The sequence below is a fragment of the Myxine glutinosa genome, chromosome 9 (assembly GCF_964187855.1).
Source record: "Myxine glutinosa chromosome 9, kmMyxGlut1.1, whole genome shotgun sequence".
Lineage (NCBI taxonomy): Eukaryota > Metazoa > Chordata > Myxini > Myxiniformes > Myxinidae > Myxine > Myxine glutinosa.
In genome coordinates, this window is record NC_136269.1 from 89,401,662 (window position 1) to 89,414,284 (window position 12,623).

The 12,623-nt window shown below is 53.6% G+C and overlaps 2 protein-coding genes across 10 annotated transcripts in view; both read left to right on the top strand.

The window, feature by feature from the left end:
* LOC144893635 (uncharacterized) overlaps positions 1-12,623 on the top strand; it is a 1,058,663-nt gene that overhangs the window by 932,446 nt on the left and 113,594 nt on the right. The window lies entirely within an intron of this gene.
* G2E3 (G2/M-phase specific E3 ubiquitin protein ligase) overlaps positions 1-12,623 on the top strand; it is a 171,166-nt gene that overhangs the window by 46,830 nt on the left and 111,713 nt on the right. For all 9 annotated transcript variants that reach the window (XM_078784508.1, XM_068100820.2, XM_068100821.2 and 6 more), the window contains exon 3: positions 12,341-12,438. In XM_078784508.1, coding sequence (XP_078640634.1) covers positions 12,341-12,438 — 98 coding nt within the window. The remainder of the gene's footprint in view (positions 1-12,340; positions 12,439-12,623) is intronic.

The window sequence follows — 12,623 nt, forward strand, 5'->3', positions numbered from 1 at the left end:
ATCTTTCCTGGGAAAACTACATTTCAAATCTGGCCTCCAAAGCCAGTCGCCGACTGGGCATCCTCCGTCGTGCGAAGTCCTTCCTTGGCACACCTGAGCTCCTCACCACATACAAGGCTTTCATCTGCAGCTCAATGGAATACTGCTCTCCCCTCTGGGCTGGTGCTCCTGCCTCACACCTAGCTCGCCTTCACGCTGTTGAAACCAAAGCATTTGGAATCTCCCACGATGAAGCTAACTCCAAGGGCCTCTCACTCACTCACTGCAGGCAGGTTGGTGGTCTTTCCGTCTTCTACCGACTCCTCTCTGGCCTTGCCCCCCCAGCTCTCTCTGGGCTCTGTCCCGCAAATATTCCTACAGGTCGCACAAGATCTGCCTGCATCCCTCTTCTGGTTAAACTGCCAAAATCAAGACTCTCTGCTCACCTTCACTCCTTCATTCCTCTTTTCTCCCGCCTCTGGAACAAACTCCCTCACTCTCTTCAATCCCACTCCACCCTCCAAGTCTTTAAAACAGCTGTTCACCACCATCTCTTATCTTCCCCCATCCAAAACCTTGATCTTTTCTACCCCCGCTAATTTCACCCCAATTCCACTTTTTTGAAATACCAACTTCTGTCCAGGAAGTCCTTGGTATGGTGTCCTTGTGTTTTATACTTCTCCCTCCCCCCCCCCCCCCCCCTTCCCATGCCTCCTCCCCCCGGGCCCTCTCCCTTCCACACATCTCCCTGCTCTCGGATGTTGTGTTTGTGTACCTCCCCTTCTCTCCCCATCTTGTCTTCCGCTCCCTCTTTTTGGGTATTTTGTTTGTCTGGTTGATTTATTTGTGAAGTAAATGTTAGCTCTTTCACGAGCCTCGATTCAGTATACAACAACAACAACAACAACAACAAAAAAAAAAAAAAACAACCTTGTGAGGTGTATATCTTGAAAAATAAGCGAAGTACCAACTTCTAATTTGGTGTGTGGGTGTATCTCGGCATAAGGAAGAACGCCATTGTATATTGGGTCGCCACGTCAAAATCCAAGATGGCCGCCACCATATATATGTCTGAACTTTGTGAGTGAAATATCTTGAAAAATAAGCAAAGTACCAACTTCTAATCTGGCGTTTGGGTGTATCTAGGCACAAGGAAGAAGGCTATTGAAAAATGGGTCGCCACGTCAAAATCCAAGATGGCCGCCGCCATGTATGTCTGAACCTTGTGAGCGGAATATCTTGAAAAATAAGCGAAGTACCAACTTCTAATCTGGTGTGTGGGTGTGTATCGGCATAAGGAAGAACGCCATTGAAAATTGGGTCGCCACGTCAAAATCCAAGATGGCCGCCTCCATGTATGTCTGAACCTTGTGAGCGAAATATCATATCATAGTAAAGCGTGGTGTTACGCGCGCTACTTGTAAGCAAGGAGGAAGCGGACAACGCGGTAATTTGTAAGAGTCTTTATTCAAGAGCTCACTGTAACACTGAGCTGCTCAGGGCTGCGCGCCCCGTGTATATCTTGAGGCCACGCCTCTCTCCCCGGCGTGGCCCACCTCCACTTGGTGTGCGGGGTGATGTCACCACGTCAGTGCTTTCGTGTCCGCCACACGTGCCCCCCCAGAATCCCCGCGCACCTGAAGGGTCAGTTTGCGGGGCAAACGGATGACCCGGCCGAAGCGCCCCCTGGCGACAGGCGGCTTCCGGGATGCAGGATGCCATCTGGAATGCCGCCGGCTGCCCCTGGGATGGGTGCAGGACCGGGGGGCGGCATGGCGTCAGGGCTGGGCGGTGCCAGGGGTCCGCCCACAGGGGGGCGGCCCCGACGCGGGGGTCGGGCCACCGGCGGTGGATGGTCCACGTCGAGGTGGGCCGGCTTGAGGCGGTCCACAGAAACGCGGTCAGGAGTACCGCCGATGTCCAGGGTGAAGTGCTTCACCCCGGTCTCCAGCACGCGGAAAGGCTCGTCGTACGGGGGCCGCAGTGGTGTCCGATGGGCATCGTGGCGGACGAAGACGTACTCCGCCGTGCGAAGCTCCAGGGCGACGTGCGTCGGTGGGTGCCCGTGGCGTGCCGTCGGCACTGGGGCGAACCTCTGGGCGGTCTCCTGCAGAGCGGAGCCGTGGAGTCGGGCCGTGGTCCATGGTGCCGTGGAGTCGGGGAGGAACTCGCCCGGCACCCGCAGCGGTTGCCCGAAGACCAACTCCGCCGCGGATGCACGCAGGTCCTCCTTGGGCGCCGTCCGGAGGCCCAGCAGGACCCAGGGGAGCCTGTCGACCCAGCCGCCGTCGCGGAGGGTGGCCCGGAGCGCGGCCTTCAATGAGCGGTGAAATCGCTCACACAGGCCGTTAGCCTGGGGGTGGTAGGCCGTGGTTCGGTGCAGCCGGACCCCGAGCCCCTGCGCGACCGCCCCCCAGAGCTCCGAGGTGAACTGGGGGCCGCGGTCGGACGAGATGTCTGAGGGGGCACCGAACCGGGCGACCCAGGTGGCGATGAAAGCCTGCGCGACGTCCGCTGCCGTCGTCGACGCCAAGGGCACGGCCTCCGGCCACCGGGTGGTGCGGTCCACCATGGTGAGGACGTGGGTGAAACCCCGCGAGGGGGGCAGATCCCACCAGGTCCACGTGGATGTGGTCAAACCGGCGTTCCGGCACCGTAAACGGGGCCAACGGGGCCAACGGGGCCTGGGTGTGCCGGTGCACCTTGGCGCGCTGGCACGCGAGGCACGTCCTGGCCCAGCCGCGGACGGCCTTCCGGAGGCCATGCCAGACGAATTTGTCGGCGATCAACCTTTGGGAGGCCCTCGTGCCCGGGTGGGACAGGGCTTGGATGGCGTCAAACACCTGGCGCTGCCAGCCCGCGGGCACGATGGGGCGAGGCCGCCCGAGGGAGACGTCGCACAAGAGGCCCGCGCCGTCGAACGGCACCTCGGTGACGCGGAGGCCCGTGACGGCGGTCCGCAAGGCCTGGACGTCGGGGTCAGCGGCCTTGTCCGCTGCCATCCGGGCATAGTCGATGCCGAGGTGGACTGGGTGGGCGACGGCCCGGGAAAGGCAATCCGCCACCGGGTTGTCCTTCCCCGCGACGTGCCGGATGTCCGTCGTGTACTTGGACACGGCCGAGAGGTGACGCTGCTGCTGGGCCGACCACGGCTCGGTGACCTTGCCCATCGCGAAAACCAGCGGCTTGTGGTCGACGAAGGCCGTGAACGCACGGCCCTCGAGCAAATGGCGGAAGTGCCTGACCGCCAAGTGAAGCCCGAGCAACTCGCGGTCGAAGGTACTGTAACGGCGTTCGGGCGGGCGAAGCTGCCGGCTAAAGAACGCCATCGGTTGCCAAGCTCCACGCACCCATTGCTCGTGCACCGTGCCCACCGCGTAGTCCGAGGCGTCGGTGGTGAGGGCGATCGGCGCATCGGGAGCCTGGTGTGCGAGCCTGGTGGCGTTAGCCAAGGCGAGCTTCGCGCCCATGAACGCCGTGTCCATCTGCTCGGTCCAGGTAACGTCGCCTTTGCCCCGCTTACCTCGGAGAGCTTCGTGCAGGGGGCGCAGGAGCTGGGCGATACGGGGCAGGAACCGATGGTAAAAGTTCACCATGCCCAGGAACTCCTGCAGCCCCCTGATCGTGCGGGGGCACGGAAACCCCTTCACCACCTCCACCTTGGCCGGCAGGGGGACGGCTCCGTGACTGGTGACGCGGTGCCCCAGAAAATCGAGTTCGGCGACGCCGAACCGGCACTTTGCGGGGTTCACAATCAGGCCATGCTGGCCCGGGCGTTCGAAGAGCGTGCGGAGGTGGTGTAGGTGCTCTTAGCGGGACGCGCTGGCGACGAGGATATCGTCCAGGTAGACGTATACAAAATCCAAGTCGCGCAGGACGCTGTCCATCAGCCGCTGGAACGCCTGAGCCGCATTCTTCAGACCGAAGGGCATCCGCAGGAATTCGAAGAGTCCGAACGGCGTGATGACAGCCGTCTTCGGGACGTCCTCTGGCCTGACGGGGACCTGATGGTAGCCGCGTATGAGGTCCACCTTCGAGAAGAAGGACATGCCCGCCAAACGGGCGGAAAAGTCCTGAATGTGGGGGACGGGGTAGCGGTCGGGGGTGGTGGCGTCATTGAGACGGCGATAGTCCCCGCACGGTCGCCACCCCCCGCCGGGCTTCGGCACGATGTGAAGCGGTGACGCCCAAGCACTCTCCGAGCACCGAACGATGCCGAGTTGCTCCAGGGTAGCGAACTCCGCTTTTGCTACCGCCAGCTTCGTCGGCTTGAGGTGGCGTGCCCGGGCGTAGACCGGTGGCCCGACGGTGGGGATGTGATGGGCCACCCCATGCTTGACGGCCCCCGCCGAGAAGGTGGGCCGCGTGAGGGCCGGGAAGCCGGCGAGGAGGCGTGTGAATTCGTCCGCTGCCGGAAGCGTACAGATCAACGTGGCCGGAACCGAACCGTTCGGCAAGCCGCTTGGCAAGCCGCTCGGTGAGCCGCTCAGTGGGCTGCTCGACGAGCTGGGCAGCGCACAAGCGAGCGAGGTGAACGTCTCGTCCTGGACAAGACGTCTGTGCTTTACGTCGACCAGGAGCCCATTTGCGCACAGGAGGTCCGCGCCAAGCAATGCCATGGGCACGTCGGCGGTGACGAACGACCATCGGAAAACCTGCCCTCCAAACCGCAGAGAGAGGCAGCGTTTTCCGTACGTACGGATGGGCGTCCCGTTCGCGGCAAGCAGCGCGGGGCCCCCGCCCGCGGCGTGCTTGTCCGACGTACCGGCAGGAACGACACTCACCTGCGCTCCTGTGTCGCACAGGTAACGGCGCCCGGATAAGGTGTCCGTGATGAACAGCAGGCTGTTCGAACGGCCGGCGCTCATTGGCACTATCGAGCGCCGGCCCGGGCGTTTCCCGACCTGTCGAAGGAGCATGGCGGATGACACTGTCGAGCCTCGTGGCCGAACTTGGCGTGGAACCAGCACCAGGTGGTGGAGCTGGAGGAGCGCGGCTGGCTCCGCCAGGCCGGTGGAGCCGGCGGTTTTCCCCGCGGTGGCGGTTTTCGCCGCGGCGGTGGGCGGGGCGTGGCGGCGGCCACGAGGTGCGTATCAGCATGCTGTGTAAGCTGATGCTCTGAATCAGCATCAGCCTCGGGATCCACGAGGTGGGCAGCAGCATCAGCCTCGAGATCCGCGACGGCCGCACCGACTCTCGCCCGCGTGTCCGAAGCCGCGAAGTACCTGTCCGCCTCGGCAGCCAATGCTCGGGGTTCCGTTAGCACGGTCCCGGCCAACGCGAGGCGTACCTGTGCCAGAAGTTGGCGACGGAAAAGCGCCCGGAATAGAGAACCAGGGGCTTCGTCGCCCAACAACGACAGCATATGGTCCATTCGGACCGATGGGCGCGTGTCGTCGAGCTTGGGGAGATCCAGGAGGCGGTCTGCCCGTGCGTCCTCCGTGAGGCCGAACGTGGCTAGGAGCAGCCGCTTGAGTGCCTCGTACTTGTGGCCGTCCGGTGGGTGGCGAAGGACGGACACAACTCGAGCGGCCGTGCCGGGCCCGAGGGAGGCGACGACGTGGCAGTAGCGCGTGTCGTCGCCGGTGAGGCGCCGAAGCTGAAACTGGGCTTCGGCTTGGACGAACCAAACTTCGGCCTGGGCCTCCCAAAATTCGGGAAGTTTAACCGACATCGCGTTGTTGGCCATGGCAATGGCGTCGTGTTTGGAAGGATCGCTACGGCAGATCCAACGTCGAGGTCACCAATAAAGCGTGGTGTTACGCACGCTACTTGTAAGCAAGGAGGATGCGGACAACACTGTAATTTGTAAGAGTCTTTATTCAAGAGCTCACTGTAACACTGAGCTGCTCAGGGCTGCGCGCCCCGTGTATATCTTGAGGCCACGCCTCTCTCCCCGGCGTGGCCCACCTCCACTTGGTGTGCGGGGTGATGTCACCACGTCAGTGCTTTCGTGTCCGCCACAATAGCATGTTTTCAGCATCTTCCACTTTGGCAACTCACATCACTTCACCGAGGGGGGACCTAGGCGTAACGCTTGTTCCATCTCCATCCCTTCCCCATTTAGAATTGAGTGTGGGCACGGGCATCTTGCTGGAAGTGTGAAAATACAAAATGGTCATTCGTCATCATCAATGAAAAACTACTGCAGGATCAAACAAAACGGTGCCAATTCCTGGCTTTGCAATAGAGCCCACTTGAGGAGTCCTTCCCATTTGGTTTTTGGCAACAACCTCAATTCCCAGTGCAGCTCACATTTGGCATGATGATAAATAAGGCACAAGATCAAATTTTGCAAAGAGTTGGAGTACTTACTTGTGTGACCTAGTTGTCACACAAGTCAACTATATTATGTGTGAACAACAAAGACGTCTGCGGCAATATTCAACAAAACCAACAACATGGTACATAGAGAAGAGCTTTGAATTTTTGTTGTAATAAATTGGTTTTTTGTTTGCCATAAAAATCTTTAAACATTTTTGCAAACAATGCTGCAACAGACATGCTATTTTCTTTAAAATACACATATAAACCGGATTTGTCTCCTGGGTGAAATTCAGGTCGTAGTGGTTCTTTTAAGGTGGTCAATTGACACCTGCTTAGAAGGCAATTTGTCGTAGCAGTCTGGGCCGCACCCACAGATCGTGTCACTTGGCCTCATTTGCATACGACGTGATGCCTCATCCGCATGACACTCAGTGGATTTGGACTTCCAGCTTTTAGCCACATGACCTGTTGAGGAAGACCCCAAAGCGATCGACCGTCACGGTCGTGTTGATACAACTCGTCGGACTCGTACCAACAACCGTTACAATACTTTTCCTCCATTATATAAAGCTAATCAGAAACACCCGCTCTCTACCTATGGGAGTGGCCGAGGTGATCATGTTATTGTCCCCCGTCGCACAGCGGAGCGAAAGGGGGACTATGGTTTTCCCCTCCGTCCGTGTGTCCGTCCTTGTGTGCGTGCGTGTTTGCGGGCGTGCGTGCGTGCATGCGTGTGTGCGTGCATAAGCGAAGGACCGCATTCGAATTTGGTGTGTGGGTGCAACCCACGTCAAAATCCAAGATGGCCGCCGCCATGTATGTCTGAACCTTGTGAGATTAATATCTTGAAAAATAAGCGAAGTACGTACTTCTAATCTGGTGTGTAGGAGTATCTAGGCATAAGGAAGAACGCTATTGAAAATTGGGTCGCCACGTCAAAATCCAATATGGCCGCCGCCATGTATGTCTGAACCTCGTGAGATGAATATCTTGAAAAATAAGCGAAGTACCAACTTCTAATTTGGTGTGTGGGTGTATCTCGGCATAAGGAAGAAAGCTATTGAAAATTGGGTCGCCACGTCAAAATCCAAGATGACCGCCACCATATATATGTCTGAAACTTGTGAGCGAAATATCTCGAAAAATAAGCGAAGTACCAACTTCTAATCTGGTGTGTGGGTGTATCTAGGCACAAGGAAGAACGCTGTTTAAAATTGGTTCGCCACGTCAAAATCCAAGATGGCCGCCGCCATGTATGTCTGAACCTTGTGAGATGAATATCTTGAAAAATAAGCGAAGTACCAACTTCTAATCTGGTGTGTGGGTGTATCTAGGCATAAGGAAGAACGCTATTGAAAATTGTGTCGCCACGTCAAAACCCAAGATGGCCGCCTCCATGTATGTCTGAACCTTGTGAGCGAAATATATCATAGTGTAGGAGCTATGCTCCAACGTAAATCGAAAGAATGGACGCGACAAAAAGCTGGAATTCGTCCGAGTTTCTTTATTGTGTCAAATCAACTCGGGTACTCTGAAAAGCCCATTTATCGGGCAGCAATATATATACACATTATCCCGGAGCGTTTGCCCGGGAAAGGCGAGAGGGGGCGTGCCCGGGCGTCCTGGACGAGGCCTGGGAAGTCGAGAGCGGGCATGCCCGGGCGTCCTGGACGAGCCCGGCATGGTGATCGCTCCGCGTCCTCGGTAAGTGCAAGGCGATTGTGTATACCCAGCGGTAGCCGCTACAATAGCATGTTTTCTTCGTCTTCCACTTTGTCAACTCACATCACTTCACCGACGGGGGACCCAGGCGTAACGCTTGTCATCCTTATAATTATTAATGCAGGCATCCCCCACTTAACGAAGGCGACAACGGATGGTTTAATTTAGGCCTATTCATCCCTTAACGACAGTGAAGGAGCCGTCGCAGTGTGTCTGGTGATTGTGCAATGTCACTTCCTTGGCGATAAGTAAGACATGTTTTTCCACCCATGGTTTTCCACCTATCAACTTTTGAATTGGTTGATTAACTTTTCAATGGGGGGAGGGGATTTACTTTAAGAAGGCTTGTGGATAATTAACTTTTCAAAATGAAAGGGTTAAAAAAAACATCTTTTTATGCATGACATGCATAAAATGTGGTTTGGATCACACGCACACACGCACACACACACACACACACACACACACACACACACACACACACACACACACACTCGTTTGGATCTCACACACACACACACACACACACACACACTAGTTTGGATCTCTCACACACACACACACACACACACACACACACACACACACACACACACACACACACAGGTTTGGATCACACGCACACACACACTGGTTTGGATCACACACACACACACACACACACACACACACACACACACACACACACACACACACACTAGTTTGGATCTCTCACACACACACACACACGCACAAAAACACACACAAACATACTAGTTTGGAACAACCACACACACACACACACTCACACACTAGTTTGTATCACACACACACACACACACACACTGGTTTGGATGACACACACACCCACACACACACACACCCACACACACACGCACACACACTAGTTTGGATCACACACACACACACACACACACACACACACACACACACACACACTAGTTTGGATCTCTCTCACACACACACACACACACACACACACACACACACACACACACACACACACACACACACACTAATTTGGAACACACACACACACACAAACACACTAGTTTGGAACACACACACACACACTAGCTTCGCTCGCCTCAACATGCGTCGCCACAAAGAAACGGACTTGTTTTAACTGTGGATAATTACTGTACCTGAGTTGCTATGTTGTCATGATTTACATCAATCATAGTACAAACATTTATTTTGCACAAATTCATTTGTAATATTCTTGATATTACATTTTTATGAGCCATTGAAGTTGGAAGATTTAGGTTGAAGAAATAAAATAAAAAGGAACGCTTTAGCACATACACATGGGAGGGGTCGGTGCAGACTGGAAGTTTGGGACGATTTTATAAAAAATATGAGTGAGTAGTTCAGTGACGTGACTGGACGTGACAGATACAGCACCGATATGCGTACCGTATATTAAATACTTGACCTCACCACCACATAATTGAAAACAACTCACCAACACAAGTAATCCAAAACACCTCACCACCACATACACACCATATTACCAAAACACCTCACTGCCACGTTATTAAAATTACCTCACATCCACGTAATTACCAACTCCCATTGTGTAATTCAAAACACCTCATGACACGTCACCATAAGAGACAACTTGATTTATCTGAGGATAATGACTGTACATGAGTTGCTGTAATGATTTACACCAATCATAATACAAAAATTCCATGCTTCGCGGGATATCCCGTCATTCACACTGTGTAGTGTCACGTGATATCCCGCCACCATTCACACGGGGTATTTCACCAGCTGCATAACATGTCATCCCCGTGAGTTACTCTGCAGAATGAAAACACTCCACGGTATCTATTACTGCATTTAGCTGTCTCCCTTTCCCCATTTGGCACGGCATGCATTCATGGATTATCGTCGACATTTGTGGATTTATCGTCGACGTTCGCGGATTATCATCGACATTCGCGGATTAGCATCGACATTCGCGGGATTTGCCTTACCATTTGCGGTTTGTTCCTCGATATGCGCGGATTTTCGCGATTCTGGAACCAATCCCCCCTTTTTCCATTGAAATAATGCTCCGCCATTCGTGGTTTCACAATTCGCGGCATTTCCCGGGAATGTATCCCCCGTGAATAGCGGGTTCTGTGTGTGTGTGTGTGTGTGTGTATTTCATTCATTCATATTGGTTCCAGGTCTACCAGATGGGGTTAGCCTTAGTTTCCCCCCCCCCCCCCCCCCCCGCCTCTGAGCTTACCAGGCCCGAGACTACCACACACACGAATAACTTCGTGCCGTGGCATGGTGTTAATCAACCGCGGATGTCAACCAGTTAATCGCAAGCTTCAGTGTCCGCCGTCTGATACCGTTTAACTGAAGGCCATGTGACTTTCTGGCCGGGATATGCTCCCTCGCCTATTCACCAATCTTATCTTAATTAGATCTTTTAATGAGGGTGGTAGAGCAACCACATGGTGAGAAGCCGGTCTTTTTAATGAGCCAATTGGGTGGGGAATGATGGTCTCCCTATCCACACTACGTGCGGACAGTGCTGGATTAATGGAGGAAATGACGGGCACGAACAGATTGGAAAGGAACGTCAACAAGGGATTTATTACAGTTATTCTTACAAGGCACAGGTTGGATCATGCAAAATGGATGGAGGGAATGCGAGGGCTTTAATGTTCATGGGAGGGAAAGGTGCACGCAAAGGGAACCATTGGGGGAACGTGAATCAAATTGTACAAATGGTCACTGTCATGATGCATGCAGTGAGATTTATAATCGGGAAAGAAAATGGACGAGAGCAAAACCTTAACCATGCATGCCTTATCTATCACTATTGCTCAGAACAGGGTGCTCAGCAGACATTCACGGACGGAGGGGGGGGGGGGGACAGTAGAGATAGAGACCGCTTAATCGGCAGAAACGGTCGTGTTTTCACAATCCAACACTGAAGGAGCAATACTGGGGTGTCTATGGTGGATTGAGTGTAAAATGTGCAGGTGCGTGCGTGTAATACGATGCGTGGAGCGAGAATGTGACTGGGAGTGGATAGGGGAGATGACTGCTGAAGGCATTGCTCTGAGGTACATAGCCACCTATGAATTTCCTCCTCCACAGCACACCTGGAGGTTGAGGAGCCTTTTGGCACCTCCTTCATGGTCGTATGCTTTTTATATATAGACCCGGAGCCTCGATTCAGGGGACCTTTCCCTTTACCCCGGCCCCCTGGCATTTCACCATGGTCCAGTCACTTGTGTCCACGTCCTCATAGCCTGAGGAGGAGCCATTGCCCTCCTCTCCCCCCTCTGTGGGCCCAGCAGCCAACTCAATCGTGTCAACCACGGCCCTCTTATCTCTGGGGAGGGGGGTGGGGTGGGGTTTAACAATGATAGCACCAACTCCATTTTCTGGTCCACTGCTGTTTGGGGCAAGGGGACCTCAGCCTCCACTCTGCTCTCTTTTCCTTCCTTCCTCTTCCTTCCCTCTGGCCATCCTCCTCTCATCTTCCTTTACTGTGGGGGAGGGGGAAACAGATAACGCAGTCACAGCAGCTTTGCTTGTCCCGGGGGCAACACCCCCACCCACAGACGCACGTATTTTGCTCAGGTAGCTTAGCGGGCAGGATCGGAAGGTGTGCCCCATCGCACCACACAGGTTACACCGCACCTGAGAGGTGCAGTGTTCCCTCAAATGTCCCAACTGGCCACACTGCGAGCAAAACAGTTCTTTACACACAGACACAAAGTCGTCCAATTGTCTGCACCTGCGGCATAATTTAGGCTGACCCGCGTAATACACCTGTCCATAATCCATCCCAATTACTATCCCATTCGGGATGTGGGTGACCGAGCCATCCTCCTTAACCCTGAACTTGGGAGAGTTGATCAACATTGTTGGAACCATTAACATTGTTTCACTATAAGGTACAAAAGTTATTTTATAATGAGAAACGAATCTTTTTTTAGCTGCGACGAGCAGCTCTATGAGAGGACCGCGTTGTTGTTCTTGTTGTTGGGGTGCCTTTTTGAATAGCGCATGCGCATACACTCGGACGTGCGTTGGTATGAGGTAAGAACATCGCGGACTAAAATCGCGATTTGTTTGAAGGAACCAGAATAAATTTAGCAACAAAGACAACATGAATGTTTTCATATCAATCTCGTTTCACAGAACTTGACACAAATTAGGTGTAATTATTGAATAGCGCATGCACATACACTCGGACGTGCGTTGGTATGAGGTAAAATTTGGTAGTGCATATTGCAACGGATATCCTCATGATTCTACACGTCGCAGCTGGTGACCACACTGTGGTCATTTTTCTCTTGTTATGACATTGTTTTACTTTGAAAAAATTACTTGTGCCACTTATTTTGTTTTCTAGTGTGTATTCTTTGCGGATTGTCAGAAGATGACGAATTCAAGTATGGGGAGATGATGATGGATGCCGAAAGCGAAATCGCTGCACATTATTATTGCCTGGTATGGAGGTTATGATTTGCTATGTCAGACCAAGTTACTGTTCTCTCCAGGCAAAATATCCAGCCATAATCAGACGTTAGTCTTCCATAAATCGGTGGATTTTGATTTTGCCTCCAAATTTGCTGATATTTTGATTAAATATTTAATATAAAATTTCTTTCTTCTCTGCCATGATGTTAATACCA